This window comes from Myotis brandtii, unplaced genomic scaffold (genome assembly GCF_000412655.1).
Source record: "Myotis brandtii unplaced genomic scaffold, ASM41265v1 scaffold123, whole genome shotgun sequence".
NCBI classification, from domain to species: Eukaryota; Metazoa; Chordata; class Mammalia; order Chiroptera; family Vespertilionidae; genus Myotis; species Myotis brandtii.
In genome coordinates, this window is record NW_005354291.1 from 922,029 (window position 1) to 936,614 (window position 14,586).

At 40.9% G+C, this 14,586-nt stretch overlaps 1 protein-coding gene across 1 annotated transcript in view; it reads left to right on the plus strand.

The window, feature by feature from the left end:
- SLC35F1 (solute carrier family 35, member F1) overlaps positions 1–14,586 on the plus strand; it is a 117,425-nt gene that overhangs the window by 57,411 nt on the left and 45,428 nt on the right. Inside the window, exon 2 of the mRNA XM_014533748.1 lies at positions 5,859–5,986. Within this exon, the coding sequence (XP_014389234.1) occupies positions 5,859–5,986 (128 nt within the window). The remainder of the gene's footprint in view (positions 1–5,858; positions 5,987–14,586) is intronic.

A 14,586-nucleotide genomic window follows, 5' to 3' on the forward strand; every position in this document is an offset into this window, starting at 1 on the left:
ATGTCCCTCAGCCCGGCCTGTGCCCTCTCACAGTCCAGGAGCCCTCGGGGGATGTCCAATTGACAGCTGTCAGTCAGACATCCTTAGCACTGCTGCAGAGGTGGAAGAGGCTCTCGTCACCGCCACTGTGCTCGCCAGCTATGAGCCTGGCTTCTGGCTGAGTAGTGCTCCCCCTGTGGGAGCATACTGACCACCAGGGGGCAGCTCCTGCATTGAGTGTCTGCCTCCTGGTGGTCAGTGTGCCTCATAGCGACAGGTCGTTCCGCCATCGGGCCAAATGTGAGAGGGCACAGGCCAGGCCGAGGGACCCCACCAGTGCACGATCGGAGCCAGGGAGGGACGCAGGAGGTTGCCAGCCTTGGAGGGACCATGGGAAGGCTCCAGGGCGTGTCTGGCCCATCTTGCTCAGTCCCAATCGGACAGACCCCAGCAGCCAGCTAAACTACCTGTCGGAGCATCTGCCCCCTGGTGGTCAGTGCACATCATAATGACTGGTCGACCGGTCAACTGTCTGCCTTCTGGTGGTCAGTGCACATCATAGCAAGCAGTTGGGCAGCCTTAGCATATCATTAGCATGTTATGCTTTGATTGGTTGAACAGATGACCTGACACTTCGCATATTAGGCTTTTATTATACAGGCTACATTTGTGACTACTTGTATAATCCATAGTCCTTTAAAAAGAGAATGAAAAAAAAAATAAAACTCTATATCAATCATAGGGATACACATGCACAAGGATGTTCTTTGCTGCACTGTACCTGATAAAGAAAAATTGGTAAGAACTTAGATGCTTATCAGTGGGAGACTGGATAAATTGTGACATATTCATAAAACGTGAAAATATACATTGTTTGAAATAAATGACTGCCTGGCTGGAGTGGCTCAGTTGTTTGAGCGTTATCTTGTGCATCAAAAGGTTGCCGGTTCAATTCCCAGTCAGGGCACACACTTGGGTTGCAGATTTGATCCCCTTTTGGGGCACAGACAGAAGGTAATCAATAGATGTTTCTCTTTCACTTCTCTCTCTTCCTCTCTCTCTCAAATCAATAAAAATAAAAAACATATCTTCAGGTGAGGGTTAAAAAAATAAACATAAAAATGAAAAATACACAATATCAAGATGGTATTTGAGGAAGGATGGAAGGGATTGGAATCTGGCAGGAGCATAATGGGATAAGGGGCTTCAATTTCATCTAACATTTTCTGTCTCAAAAAAATATATATATGAAGCAAACATGGCAAAATGTTAACATTTATTAAATCAGGTTAGAGGTTACTCTATGACATTATTCTCTAATCTTTTCATTTATATTTGAACATATTGATAATAAAAATAATAATTAACAGAATTTATCTAAATGCCAAACTATAATTCTAAAGTTTCTACCATGGATTTTATTACTCATTCTAGTTACTTCTTTAAAATTTATAAAACATTAACATGCCACCAATTGTGCTGGTATTTCTTTCTTTTCTTTTTGTTTTTAAATATATTTTTATTGATTTCAGAGAGGAAAGGAAGAGGGAGAGAGATAGAAACATTGATGAGAGAGAATCATTGATTTGTGCTGGTAATTCTTATAGATGTCCCTATTTCATGAGGTTTATGGAGCACTTTGGCACAAGGACTTTAAAGAATGCATTTTCATTATTCTAGAAAGAATTTTAATGGCCTGTTGTACATCAGTGTTAATAGAGTCATTTAGATAAATCCCTAAGCAGTCCTTTTAAAGCTTGCATTTTTGTTCAACCAAAAATAAAAAAAGCTCTTTCACCATCCTGAATAAATCTGCTTATCAAGTGTGTTATATGTTTTTAGGTGCTTCAAATTAAATAATATGGAAACATTTATTTAGGGTGTTTTGCTTTGAAAACTTCTTCAGCAAAACAGCAAGGCAACTAATCATTCCTGTGAATCTGTGTAATGAATTATGCTTTGAATATGTTATTGATTGGTGGAACAAACAGACCATGACCCAGATTTTCAGTGTTGTATATTGAGATGTGGCTGGTGTGCTCCGAGTCTGACAATTCTCTATTGATTGTGTAAATTAACTGGGACAATGACCCGTGACTATAGCATTACAGCTTTGTGGTTAAATATGCCATCAACCTTTTTATGCCCTATGTATAGTGTGAAATGGTCACCAAATTAATTTTGTCAGATATTGTCCGCATTCTAACTAGAAAACAATTTTCATTGTCTGTAACGTGAATCTTTATGGTAGATATATTATAAATACCTTGATTTCAATGCTACTTAGCATTGCTAAGATCATTAAACATGAAATTTATTTATACATTCTATATTATGTATTAGCTGCTCACTATGTACAGTTGGCTCCTAAAGATAAAGTGATAGCCAAGACAATGCAACTCTCTTTAAATTGTTAGTAATCTAATGCGTATTAGAGTCAAGAAAACAGGTCATTATAATACAGTGAAATAAATACTATTTGTGAGATTTGCAAAGGGTGTTACAGGAGCACATTATAGGGAAACCCAACCCAGTCTAGGATGATCAAGGTGAGAATTCGAGGAAGGCTTCATGGTGGTTGATTCTTCATTTGGAGACTGGAGGAAGAATAGTGCAAGCAGAGGAATTAGCACATGGAAAAGCCCAGAGACAAGATAAAGAAAGCATCCTTTGGGTCAAATGTTTGGGCTATTACTTTGGTATGAAGAGCCTTTACTACCCTGGGATTGTATTACTTTGGAATTCCTAGCTCAAGTGATCCTGAGGATGGCCATGGAATGTCAACCATCTGAACATCTTAGAGTTGATCATCAGCCCAATGCCCAGGTTCCCATCCAAAACCAAGTAAATCAGAATTTCTGGGGGCTGGTAGCTGGTGTTGGGATTTTAAAAAAATCTCTCAAGAAGATGTGACTATTCAGCCAGGTTGAAAATCACTAATTTCCAAGATAAATCCTGAGAGGTGTGTTGATTTAGCAAATGTGTAGGCAAGTGAAAAAGGCAGAAATGCTGTGCAAGGGCATTGCCAAAGTGAGCTGGCTATAAAGAAATGACCTCGGGGATCATATCCCCCTTATGCATTTAAGTGCAGAACAGTAATAAATGTGACTCATATTCTAGAACTGGCTCTTGACATATTCAGATAGGTAGTACTTCACATGTTTTTCAAGTCAATTATTATTTATTCCAAAACCCTTAGCTAGATTAATCTAGTCTTACCATTCAAAAACTCCCAGTTTAGTGAAGAGACAATTTCTAAATAGTCACAATCCTGTAAATCATGTAACAGGACTATACAAAGTGGCCTAGCTGGGGAATGGTATCAGGCAAATATCAGAGAATAGCTAAACTTTGAAGGATGAACAAGAGATAGCAATTCACTGAAACAAAAAGATCTTTAGTGTGCTTGGAGCAAAAGATAGGAGGTATCACATCCAAAATGTGGCCAGAAAACTGGGTTAGCTACCAAAGGTGAAGAGACCTCTTGCTCCTTGTTGCCAACTAGTCACAACTCCCTCTGACTTTCTCTATGTAGCTGGAAAGCTTCTTTTTCACAAGTCTCCATGTGGTTGACCAGCTAAAGCACAGCTATAGCGCTGAAAGAGTGTGGCACTAGATAGCCAGCTGTAAGCTGGCCTCTAATGATCCCTGCCTCCTAGTAGTCACATCCTGATGAAATTCTCTCCCTGGAGTGTGAGCTGGACCAATAGATTCTTCTAAAACATAGAATACTGTAGTCCTAGCCCATTTTTCTGAGTGATTAGAGTGTCAGCCCTCAGACTGAAGGGTCATGGGTTCAATTCAGGTCAAGGGCAGGTATGTACCTTGGCTGCAGGCTCAATCCCCAGTCCCGCTGGGTGCTTGTGGGAGGCAACCAATCCATGTGTCTCTCTCACATAGATATTTCTCTCTCTGTCTCTCTCATTCCCTCCTCTCACTTTCTCTAAAAAAAATAAAATAAAAAATAGAATACTGTAGAAGTGTCCAATAGACACATGCAAAGATATTCAACATCACTGATCATCAAAAAAATGCAAATTAAAACCACAATGAGATACCATCTCACACCTGTCAGAAAGGTTATCATCAATAAATCACCAAACAAGTGTTGGCGAGGATGTGGAGAAAAGGAAACCCTTGTGCACTATTGGTGGGAATGCAGATTGGGACAACCACTGTGGAAAACGGTCTGGAGTTTCCTCAAAAAACTGCCTTATGACCCAGCAATTCCACTTCTGGGTATATATCCAAAGAAACCCAAAACACTAGTTTGAAAGAATATATGCCTCCATGTTCATTGTAGCATTACTTATAATAGCCAAGATATGGAAGCAACCCAAGTGCCTATCAATAGATGAGTGCCTAAAAATGTGAAACATACATACAATGGAATATTACTCAGCTATAAAAAAAAAGAATTAAATCTTTCCATTTGGGACAGCATGGATGGACCTAGAGGGTATTATGCTAAGTGAAATAATCCAGACATAGAAAGATAAGTAACACATGACATCACTTATATGTGATAAATTACAAAATAAATGAACAAACAAAATAGAAATAGACTTATAGACACAGAGAACAGACTGATGGATTCTAGAAGGGAGGAGTATTTAGGGTTGGGTGAAAAGGTGAAGGGATTAAGATGTAGTAATTGGTAGTTACAAAATAGGCATGAGGATGTAAGTTAAAGCACAGGGAATATAGCCAACAATATTGTAATAACTATCTATGGTGCCAGGTGGGCACCTGAATTATCTGAGTGAACACTTTATAACCTATATGAACATCTGTCCACTATGCTGCACACCTGAAACTAATACAAAATAATGTTGAAAGCAAACTGTAATTGAAAAATAAAATAATAAAACAGAAAAAAAGGAAGGAAAAGTAAATAAAAAATACAGTAGAAGTGTCATTTCTGATTTTGGGTTATAAGAGGGACAAGGTTTCCTTCTTGAGCGCTCTCTCTCTCTCCCTCCCTCCCTCCCTCCCTCCCTCTCCCAGTCCCTAACCAATCCTTCAGATGAGACTGCATTCATGGCTGACAATTTGGCTGCAGCTTAATGAGAAGCCTTGAACCAGAGGCACTTAGTCACCATTCACTTAGCGTTTCTGCGTATTCCACATCCTCTAGGAAGACCTCACAGGTTGGCTGCAGAGAGCTATTGACTGCCCCTTGAGAAATAAGGTTTATTTCAGGCCTGAAATATGTAAAAATAAGGATGAAGAACTAAGGTATTTAAAATCTGTTCTGATGCTATCAGTTTAAGAGGCAAGGTGGTGAAGATTACAGTTGCTGACAGTATTAAGACAATGTTCTTATGGCACTTGTCCATCTGAGCTCCATCTTCCTGTCTCTTCCCATCACACACACCACCAGAGTGTAATTTCAAAGTCTGTCATGTTCAAAGCTGAACCAGCACTCAGGATGGCATCTCGGAGCCTAACTACAGACCTGCTGCCAACCTTTTGTCCATTGGGCTACCCTCTTTCCATTTCTATTTTACCACAGTCCTGAAGTTTCGGATGATTTGGACTTTGTGTGTTTATGAAGCCTTTCTAGCCCACCTTTTCTTTTATTTTAATATGATGTATTTTTTTTTTCTTCAAATGTCCCTGAGAAAATGTTTTGCATGGTGGACTAAAAACTTGCCCAGTCTTATTCTGGCCTAGAAACCAATTTGAAGGACTGACTCTATGGTGAAGACTATTAGCTAAGTAAAAACATGTCAGCCTTTGATGGGTTGATTTATTTGTTTAATTAAATATTTGAGAAGGCATGGTTAAACTATAATATTACAATATTTTAGAATCCTTCTAAATAGTTTATTATGTGTTTAGAACCTAACCCATTTCTTCTCCATTTTGTAACACAGGAGAAGAAAACCTCCTGGCAATTTTACGACGAAGATGGTGGAAATATATGATGCTGGGACTCATCGACCTGGAGGCAAATTACCTGGTGGTCAAGGCCTACCAGTACACGACTCTGACCAGTATCCAGGTACTGACCTCTCTTTCCTTCGCAGCCTCCTTAATTTCCAGATGTCGTTTGCTTTCAGTTTAGTCACTTAGGAATCTGAATATTACTCTGTAAGTTTTGCAACAGGAGGGAAATTGGTTGTATGAAAGTTAATTTAAACTTTATTTCTATGTCTTATTTTTCTTAAGTCAAAGGTAGCTGGACACCTTTTTCCTCTTCTTTCTTAATACACCATGGTAATCATTGACAATGTAGGAAAATAATTTGTAGCTATGAATACTGCCAACTAATTTTATGTCAGTAGGAGAAGTATTATTCATAAGCATAAAATAAATCTATTTCAGTCACAACTCACAACATTGCAGAATATGTTCATGGACTCTTATTAAGTAATCAAAATGCTTAATAATTTTTGTTTTAACTTTCTTTGATGTGGAGATTTTGCAACCTGAAAGGACAGAATTTTTCCTAAAGGAACAAGATTTAAATTCTTAAAATGTGTTATCCATGAAGATAGGTACTGTATCCTTTCTTCCTCTCTCTCTTCTTCTTTTATGCATGTATGTACACAGACACACATGCACACACACAATTGCAAGATTAACTTAGGCTCTCACAAAACATCACCAATATCCCTCATTATATCTTAAATGATAAGCTTAACTATTTTTGTTTCACCCTTATTTCTCTTTTAATGGCAACATTTTGAATTTGTATGGATTCCAAAGTTCCAGGATGAAACAAAACATTGTTCACATATTAGGTTTTACTTAGATTTGATACCTCAACAGTATTTCTGCCATCCTAATAATTTTCTTAGAAACAACAATGACAAAAATGGAGAAACAAACCAGCAAACAAACCACCTGAATAAATTTAGATTCTATAGATCGAATAGGAAGCTATCTAAACACCAGTTAGATGGGGCCACATGCTCTTCCTTCATGCCCAATGAGAGACAGAAAGAATGCTTACCTACAGCCATCGAAGAAAAGTCCAGAGCTTTATTCTGATTGGACCACACTGATGACAGGGGATTGCTACTGTGAGCTAATTGGCATAAATCTGAACTAATAAAGGATGAGATTTCTCGGATTGGTTTAGACAAATACTTCTCAATGGGAGTACTGCTGACAATCTGCATGGGATCATTTTATTATGATGTGGGTCCCTTTTCTATTTTAGTGACCATTTAACATTCCTAGCCCCTGGCCACTGAATGCCAGTAGCATCCTTTTTAGACTTTGTACCAACCAGAAGTGTTCCCATGATTTCCAAATGCCCTCTAGCAGAGAGGTACCATCTCTGGTTGGGCATCACGGGCTCAACAATCAGCATTCACTCCTGAGTCAGGGTTGGATCAGTCACATATCTGAGAGAGAGGGGCTGTGGACGGGTGCTGGGAGAACAACCACGATGCTGCCACACACAGCTTAGCGCCCCCCTCACTTTGATGAACCCCACGATGGCAACACTCTCTTCTGTGCTTCCATGACACTTGGTTTTTCAGCTGCTGCCACAACCTGTCTTACCTAAGAATAATGTTCCACTATTCCCATCTACTCCACCAAACTCTGAGTTCTTTCACAGCAGGGATGATGTCTTGTCCACCTTGGAATCTCTAGTAGCTAGTAGAAAAACCAGCACAGACTAGGTATTCAATAAATGTTTAAAAGAAGTTGATTAAATTGCATTGATTTCCCATATTTTGAGGCACATGCCCGGGTTGTGGTTCAATCCCCAGTAGGGGGTATAAAACATAACTTCTACATGCACTGAGAAACCAAAAAATCTGTGTGACTTGTTTTATTGTGATGTTGGCTTTATTGCAGTGGCCTAGAACTGAAGCCCCAGTGTCCCTGAGGTGTGCCTGTGTGGGTTTGTGTAACGACTGCCACAGTCGGACACAGCCCTGTCCCATCACCACAAAGGAACTCCCTGTGGTACCCTATGAAGTCACACCAGTTTCATCACTCTCATTCCTCTCACCTGCCCAACTACTGATCTATTCTCCATCTATATAATTTTGTCAACTGGGGAATAATATATAAAATAAAATCATACAATATTTAACCTTTGGAGATTGGCTTTTTCACCAAGCATAATGCCCTCAAGTCCATCCAAATTGTTGCAAGTATCAACAGTTTGTTCCTCTTTATTACTGAGTAGTATCCCTCCATGGTATTGCTATACCAAGTTTGTTTAACCATCACCTGTTTAAACATCTGGGTTGTTTCCAGCTTTGGGCTTTTACAAATAAAGCTGCTGTGAACATTCATGCGTTAACATAAGATTTCATTTCTCTGGGATAAATGCTCAAAAGTGCAACTTCTGGATTATATAGAAAGCTGCTATTTGGTTTTAGAAACCGTCAAACAACTTTCTAGAGTTGCTATACCACTTTACATTCTCACCAGCAATGTATGAGAGATCTGTTGCTCTTCATCCTCACCAGCATTTGGAGGTGTTTTTATTTTAGCCATCCTAAAAGGTGTGTAGTGATATTTCATTGTGTTTTTTTAAATATAGATTTATTGATTTCAGAGAGGAGGGGAAAGGTAGAGAGAGATAGAAACATCAATTATGAGAGAGAATCATTGATTGGCTGCCTCCTGCATGCCCCCCACTGGGGATGAGCCTGTAACCTGGGCATGTGCCCTGACCGGGAGTCAAAACATGACTTTCTGGTTGATAGGTCAACGCTCAACCGCTGAGCCATGCCAGCCAGGCTCATTGTAGTTTTATTTTGCATTTCCCTAATAGCAAATAATATTGAACATCATTTGGAAAAAAATATATTTTAACTTTGCCATTATAGTCAAAAGCTAAAGCTAACAATGGCAAAAGCAATAACATTTATTCAGAGAAAATATAATACAGAGAGACACTGAAGTGAAGAAACCCAGCTGTTTTCTTTATTAGAAAGTAAAAAGAGGGGTGGTAACACCATGATGTTGAATTTTTAAGGATTTTATTTTAAAGACACATTTGTGGGTTTCTATCTCTTAACTTGTACAGAATAAATAGATTGTGCCTATAATTTTGAGGCAGATTAGCAATGACATTTGGTTAAATTCTAAAAGCTATACTATTTTTATAACTGTGCTATATAAACCATTTCAGTAGAAATAGCAGCTTTATGACTTCTTGTCAAAGATTATTCCTCTTTCTCCAGTCATGTAGTATGAAAATGCAAATAGATGAAACTATTGAAGTAAGAAGAAACCAGGTCTCTTCCAACATGGTAGTTTGGTAATTAAAATGCACTCACATTGGAAACAATTCCCAGTACTCTTGCTAAAAACCATACTGAAGGGTCTGTACTGCTAACATTTCCCCTCCTTCTCACAATGGATATTTCAGTGTCTTCCCATCATTCGGGCAGTTTCCATCAGGGACAAAGGAGAAGAAAGAAATCCCTCTAACCCTAATTCTTTTCCTTCGGCCACACTGTCTGACTTTGGCATCTTAGCCAAATGAAAGCCAACGTGCAGTGAGATATCCAACCCTGAGACTAATTCTACCTGACACACACATGCAAAGCACGTGCATAGCATCACATACTACACCATACACATGTAACAGCTTGTCTCATTGCTTTATGTAACTCTCAGGTCTTCCTGGGTCCACTCTGAATTTCAGGTGGGCTTAGGATTAAGTTGCACCAGGTACAGAGAAAAGCTGGGTACCTTCTGATGTGTGTCTCAAGTTTAAGCCACGTGAGTAGACTTGGCATACAGATTTCTTTACCGATTGAAAAATGGCAATGCTATGGCTAAGTGCTGGGGACACAACTACTTTTCAGACCTGGACCCTGTTGTGGAATGATAGACAGCTACATGAACAATTAGAATACAATATAGTAGTGTGATTTAAAACAAAAGTATGTATTCAGGTCAGTGAAGACACAGGAGAGAGGTACCCCTACCCTCAGGATTCATGTAACTGTGGTCCCAGGGCCAAGAAGTTACGACACAGGAGAGAAAGTCACCAAGCAGATGTTATTTGTAGCCAACTTGAATTTCCACCTCAATGGATGAGCCCAGAGAGAAAGCATACCTATATACAGTAGAACCAGGTCCCATGGGCATGAGTTTATGATTATGAGCTCAGCTTTTAAGACTATGTTTTCTTCTTTATCCTTACTAATTTTCCTGTTCCTGGTGCAGGACTGTGGCAGTTCAATGATTATTCAACAGATCTTTTAAAGTCCATTTAAAGGCAAAGCTTTCAAAAGCAAAGTTCTGACCCCTAAAGGGAACATGATATTTTGAATTGTTCAGATTCCTTAGATTTCGACTTCCTATTCTCATGATTGTGATAATAACTTAAATATGTATCATTTCAAATATAAGTATTTGATTGGATGTTGCACAGTTTTCTGCCAGCCTTTTGTCCTGATATAGGGTATAGACCCTTGCCCATCCTCAGAAGAACACACTAAAATGATCTTCAATGTCTCCTTAGTTCCATTACTATGCCCATCTCTTTTACGCGTGTTCTGTAGAACTCCCTTCCACAGAAAGCTCCAATTTCTAGCTCCACTGACTCTGGGCCGATGGGCTGGTTCCCAGACACCATCAGGTACAGCCACTGGAAAGCAAGCAAAGCATCTCTCTCTTCTCCTTCCTCCACCCTCTGGAATAGCCATGCTTGCAAAGCAGGAAAACATGCATTTGATCCTGTCTTGACAGTATTTATTTCTTCATATTCATTTTCCTTGATAACTGTTACTTTCCACTTCATCCAATAGTTGTTTATTTACATATTTCCTCTCCCCTTCAAGTGTATAAGATCCTTGAAGGTGGGATCTGTGTACCTGGTACATAAGAAGCACTGAATACATTCCAGTAAATGCATAAACAATTCACCTTTGTTTCTTTCTCAACATCTTCTTGTACCTATAGATGCCCAAAATGTATGAAATATTTGAATAAATCAGTCAATGAATGAAAACATGACTTTCTAATGGCCAGTTATTGAGCAAAGCAACACAAGTGACCTTTAGTAGTTTCATTCTCAGTAAGTGCATTTATTCAGACGGACCCAGATAAGGACCGCTAAACACCTGTTAAGTATTCTATCTACTATGCTTTGGGGACGTAAGGATGATGAAAACACGGTCCCAACTCTCAAGAAGCTCGTTATGGGAATAGCCAGGGTACAGATTCATTTGTTCTAGACTTAGATGTTCAAAGCAACAATCTCCTTTATATCCTATAATTGATCTAATGTCCATAGTGAAGCTTCCTCCCCTCAAACATCCTCAAGCTGGCTAAATAGCAGTGGAAGGCAAAAGGCCGATTAATGTACAACTGCATTTCTTCTAGTTTAAAATTTGTCTTTGGAAAGTTCAGTTGCTTTGGGACAAATGCTTAGCCTCTCAGAGTTCTCCCTTCCATACTCATTTCTGAGAGGGCACGTGGGTCTCTAGGGTGACCTTCGGCTGCTGTCCACTGTGGGCAGTTGGCCGGCTGTTGAGTGTGGGCAGTTGGCCAACTTGCTGGGTGTGGAGCTACTGTTCGTTCTGTGCCTGGTACTCTGCTGGCCTCTGCCGCTCTCTCTGCCCCAGCAATGGTCTCCTTCTCCTTGCTAATTGCCACCCACCCACCCACCCCATCTCCCCGATTCCTGTTGATGCTGTGGGCCTCCAGGTGTCCAGCTGTGAATGCATTTGGTCTCCAGCCTTGGTAGTTCCTGCCATGTGGAAACCCCCATCCTGCCCCGGGTAAGCCACCCTGCACCCCTTTGTGAGCACTTAGAGTGACTCTGGACATCTTCCAGCAAACAGAAGCTCTGAGGGGGGAATACAGAGCTCTGCTAACCACATGTCACCTCTGGTTGTCCTCTGATGTGGCCCCTTCAGGGATAAGTCCTTTCCCCCCGAGCACTTAGAGTAACTCTGGACATCTTCCAGCAAACAGAAGCTCTGAGAGGGGGGAAACAGAGCTCTGCTAACCACATGTCACCTCTGGTTGTGCTCTGATGTGGCCCCTTCAGGGATAAGTCCTTTCCCCCTCTTCTCTGCATGGATTCCTTGTCTCACATCCTCCCTCCATAACACTGGGTCTCCTGGCTCAGCCCTAAGGGAGGAAGGGGCGACCTTCCACATTCTGGAAGAAACTCCAATGTAGTTGACAATATCATGTCTTGAGATTTTTTTTTTTTTAAATATATTTTATTGATTTTTTACAGAAGGAAGGGAGAGGGATAGAAAGTTAGAAACATTGATCAGCTGCCTCCTGCACACTCCCTACTGGGGATGTGCCCGCAACCAAGGTACTTGCCCTCGACCGGAATCGAACCTGGGACCCTTGAGTCCGCAGTCCGACGCTCTATCCACTGAGCCAAACCGGTTAGGGCAAGAAATTTCTTCTCTTTCTATGCCCCTAACTCTCTAGACCCATGGTCGGCAAACTGCAACTCACGAGCCATATGCGGCTCTTTGGCCCCTTGAGTGTGGCTCTTCATTAAGCCTTAGGAGTACCCTAATTAAGTTAATAACAATGTACTTACCTATATAGTTTAAGTTTAAAAAATTTGGCTCTCAAAAGAAATGTCAATGGTTGTACTGTTGATATTTGGCTCTGTTGACTAATGAGTTTGCCGACCACTGCTCTAGACCAGTGGTTCTCAACCTTCTGGCCCTTTAAATGCAGTTCCTCATGTTGTGACCCACCCATAAAATAATTTTCATTGCTACTTCATAACTGTAATGTTGCTACTGTTATGTAAATATCTGATATGCAGGATGGTCTTAGGCGACCCCTGTGAAAGGGTCGTTCAACCCCCAAAGGGGTCGTGGTTGATAACCACTGCTCTAGACCCTTCTTGGTAAAGAAGTCAGGAAAGTCAGCGTTCTGTTTGAAAGCTGATCAGTGACCTCTTCGTTTTATAAGGGACCTTCTCTCTTTTTTCTCCAGGCTCAGGTTTACAGGTTGAAGGCTGGACGAGGCATAATTTAAAGGGGAAAATTAAATTTTCAAAAAGTTTTATTACTCTATTTTGCTGGAAGAGGGTTCTGTAAACAAATTATAATACAGTGTGAAAGGTTGTAAAATGGAACTGTACACAAAATATGAATTACAGAGGAGGACTGACTGACTCCAGCCATAGGGAGGACTCTCAGGAGACATTCAGTGCAGTGTATAAGGCCAGGTTTTACTGACAACCTGAATTGCCAGTAAAGCAGGGCCACTTGCTCCCCTGCTGATTATTAGCTCCAATGGCTTTGTAGACAGGTTATAAATAAGATGCCCTTAAATGTCTGTTTTCTCTCTCTCCGCCCCCCCACCACCACCAGTTTTCCCCACCTATCAGTATGAATTTAAAAACCTGCCTCCTCATGTGGTCACAAGTAGGCAAACAACATTGCATACAGTGGCCCCTGTTTCCCCACCAGCCTTCAATGCCAGGCAAGTCCTTAGGGAAGGAAACTGGCTGTGAACTGCAGGGAAGAAATATGTGTGTGTTGAACACTGTCCACTGGCACCTAGATGCAAAGAGTTTTCTTCACTCTGGTATCTCTTGAGCCTGTAGCAATGCTGAGCATGCAGTAGGCATTTAATAAATAACTGCTGACTGAATAAATAAATGACAAGTACAAGGTGATGAACATTTGATTTTGCCCCTTTTCAGTTGAGTTAGACCTAGAAACAGACCCCCAGAAGCACAAGATGTTTTCCTTCAGCTTTCGAAATTGTTTCTCCCCGCTGTTTTAGTGCTGGGAGGAATCAAAACAATGCAAAATTGATGTAGAATTAATATTTTATCAGAAAATGTTCATTTCCTTCAACATGGGTTTTGAAATTTGTACTTTCTTTAGTGTTATGTTAATGTTCTTATGTGCATGAATTCCATAAATAAGAAAAATACAAGTTAGTGTTGCTTGGCTGACTTAAGGAAACCACTTCTCCAAATACAAGATAGTGACAATGTCAGAGAGCCATCACTGAAAACAAACGATTCTAATTCTCATACGTTTTCTTATACCCTTCACCTCCTCTAATATAAAAACTGCAGACAACCAGTGATTATTTCTTCAGTACCCTCAGAGCCTGCCATCCCTCCTGGAGAGCTCGCAAGGTGAGAGGCAGCCCATGAGCCTGCTAGCTGGCGCTCAGGCTGGCCTGGCCTGGACCACCGCACCTGGACCTCGGCTGCTTAAGCTCACTGTGTAAGCAAGTGGCAGACCTGGGATCAGATCCTGGCCCTGACACTACCACGTGACTTCAATTCAGTTACCTCTTATCTTTAGTGCTCCGATTTCTCATCTGTAGCATAAGAACCTAGCACTGTGCCTGGTACATGGCAGACACTAGGGCATGTCCATTGCTTGCTTTCTACTTTTGGAATCCAGTTGGCTGATCATCAGAGTTTGTTTTAAACCTGATTAAAACTCCAATGAGCCTGGCCGGTTTTTCTCAGTGGTTGAGCGCCGGCCTATGAACCAGGAGGCTGGTGGTTCAATTCCTGGTCAGGGCACTTGCCCAGGTTGCGGTCTCATCCCTAATGGGAGGCGTGCAGGAGGCAGCCATCAATGATTCTCTCTCGGCATTGATGTTTCTATCTCCCTCCCCCTTCCCCTCCCCCTCCCCCCTCTCCCTCTCCCTCTCCCTTCC